This window comes from Saccoglossus kowalevskii, chromosome 15 (assembly GCF_978046115.1).
Source record: "Saccoglossus kowalevskii chromosome 15, keSacKowa6.1, whole genome shotgun sequence".
NCBI classification, from domain to species: Eukaryota; Metazoa; Hemichordata; class Enteropneusta; family Harrimaniidae; genus Saccoglossus; species Saccoglossus kowalevskii.
Genome location: NC_140655.1, coordinates 24,239,582 through 24,241,531, shown reverse-complemented (window position 1 = coordinate 24,241,531; position 1,950 = coordinate 24,239,582). Strand labels below are relative to the sequence as shown.

At 39.7% G+C, this 1,950-nt stretch overlaps 1 protein-coding gene across 1 annotated transcript; it reads right to left on the bottom strand.

The window, feature by feature from the left end:
* Positions 1-256: 256 nt before the first annotated feature.
* On the bottom strand, positions 257-1,500 carry LOC146734273 (beta-2 adrenergic receptor-like). Its single transcript, XM_085508539.1, has 2 exons — positions 1,482-1,500; positions 257-1,080 (listed from the first exon to the last, which is right to left on the bottom strand). The coding sequence occupies exons 1-2, from the start codon at positions 1,498-1,500 to the stop codon at positions 257-259; spliced, it is 843 nt and encodes a 280-aa protein (XP_085364665.1).
* Between the last annotated feature and the right edge of the window lie 450 nt (positions 1,501-1,950).

The following is a 1,950-nucleotide window of genomic DNA, read 5'->3' as shown; positions in this document are numbered from 1 at the left end:
GAAATATGGGTCTCATATGAACAAAGATGGCGGCTTTGACTGTTGCGCTGACCAACGAGAAGAAACTGAGATTCTAGCTATATGTAATTTCTTTGGTGAATGGAAGATATCAAAATGGGTCATCGACGTCGCACCCAGGTTAAAAATCATGATTTCTATTGAAGATTTTTAAAATCGGTACATGTCCCTTTAACAATCCCACTAGATTAGATAAATAAACACGACGTTTTTTTTCAATTATCACAAATACAGTTGTTTAGGATATTACACTGACGATGTCCATTGCATCGTTGTTGCGACTGTTACTAACTCTCTCACTTCGTACCTGTTTATAACATATTCTGCTGCATCTAAGTAGTTTATGAATATACCTTTTCGTGCATCTATCCGAGAATCCGAAAATGCACGGATTCAACGCACACGTACTAAAGGCAAGCCACGTTGCAACCGTGTCCACCGTGCGTGGGACGTATCCTCCGAAACTGTGAACATTATAAATGACGTAATACGGCAACCAGCATAACAAAAATGTGAACATTATGAAAAATAACGTCCGCGTTGTTTTGAAGTCCCGGTTGTTTGTAATTTTGACAGAGCGTAACCCTGGTCCCAGACTTCCCAGCACAATTGGTTTTCTAGAATGACGATACGCGACGCACGCAATGTTTACATAAGACCAGATAAAAACGCAAATCGGTAATGCACCTGTCAGTACGCCAAGCACCATCGTGTATCCTTCTTCTGTTTCTTCCAAATTGCACACAATCGTGCACGTAGCTTTAGCAATTAAAAAATCATATGTGCCCCATCCAAGGAGTGGCGGGAAGGCGATCACGACACAGCTGATCCAAATCATGGCGATTGGGATGCTGCCACTCTTGTTTTCAAAGTAACGTTGGTAACGGAACGGGAAGCGAATGATGAAGTAACGATTGAATGACACAATAGTTAGGGTGAAGATATTTACAGATACAAATACAACATTCAGGTAGCCAACGAGCTGGCACACTGTGTCTCCAAACACCCATTGCTGCGAAGCGGCAGACGCAATCATAAACGGTATGAGAAAAATGGTGATAGCTGAAGAAAAAAAGGAGATCGTCATTAGGTGACAGTTAAACAGTTACTTTTGGTGTCAGTTTCTATGCTAGTAAAATTCCACTCAGAACTAAAAAAGAATATGTTTACTTTTTATAGTGTGAGACGGGCTTTGCGTCACACTGGTGTGTTACATTTCCGGAGTTGTGCCGCGTATGGGAGTTATTTCAAAAAAATCAAAATAAATATAATGAATTAATCAGTGTTTATTATTTTTCCCAAATTGTGCTCGAAAAATAAGCAATTTTAAATTTATCCTACATAAAGTTCCACTTGTGACGGAGTTTGAAAAAGTTACAAAAGTGAGAATGAAAACAAGTCAATCGAAAACAAAGGGATTCGATACGTGAATATATTCACATACAACAATAAAACCTTCTTACCTAAATCGCAAACCACCATATTAAACAACAGGTGGTGTGATTTTGGAGAACCCGTATTAAGTCCATTTTTGTAGAAAACTACACATAACACCCCATTAAATATAATCGATACAATAAAGATCAGCGCTATTGTCACAGTCTGGCCAATTACGTGACCTGATGATATGACGTCATCGTCGTTGGAATCTGTCATTGAATTTACCATCAGCGACGTGTGGCCGTAATATGACGTGTTGCATTTCTGCTCAGTTAACGTATTCATTTCCAGCGACGTACGAGTTGTGCGTATCAATCCGGGTAAATTACAGAGCGTTCCTAACGCCAAACAGTAGTCATTTTCATAACATGCGATGTGGCTTCTCTGTAGTGAGTTATACACAAACAATGGGATGCAAATGGCAGTCTGTAAGCTGCAACTGATCACGGATTAAACGACTACTGCAGAACATGATGATTGCCGCGGTATATA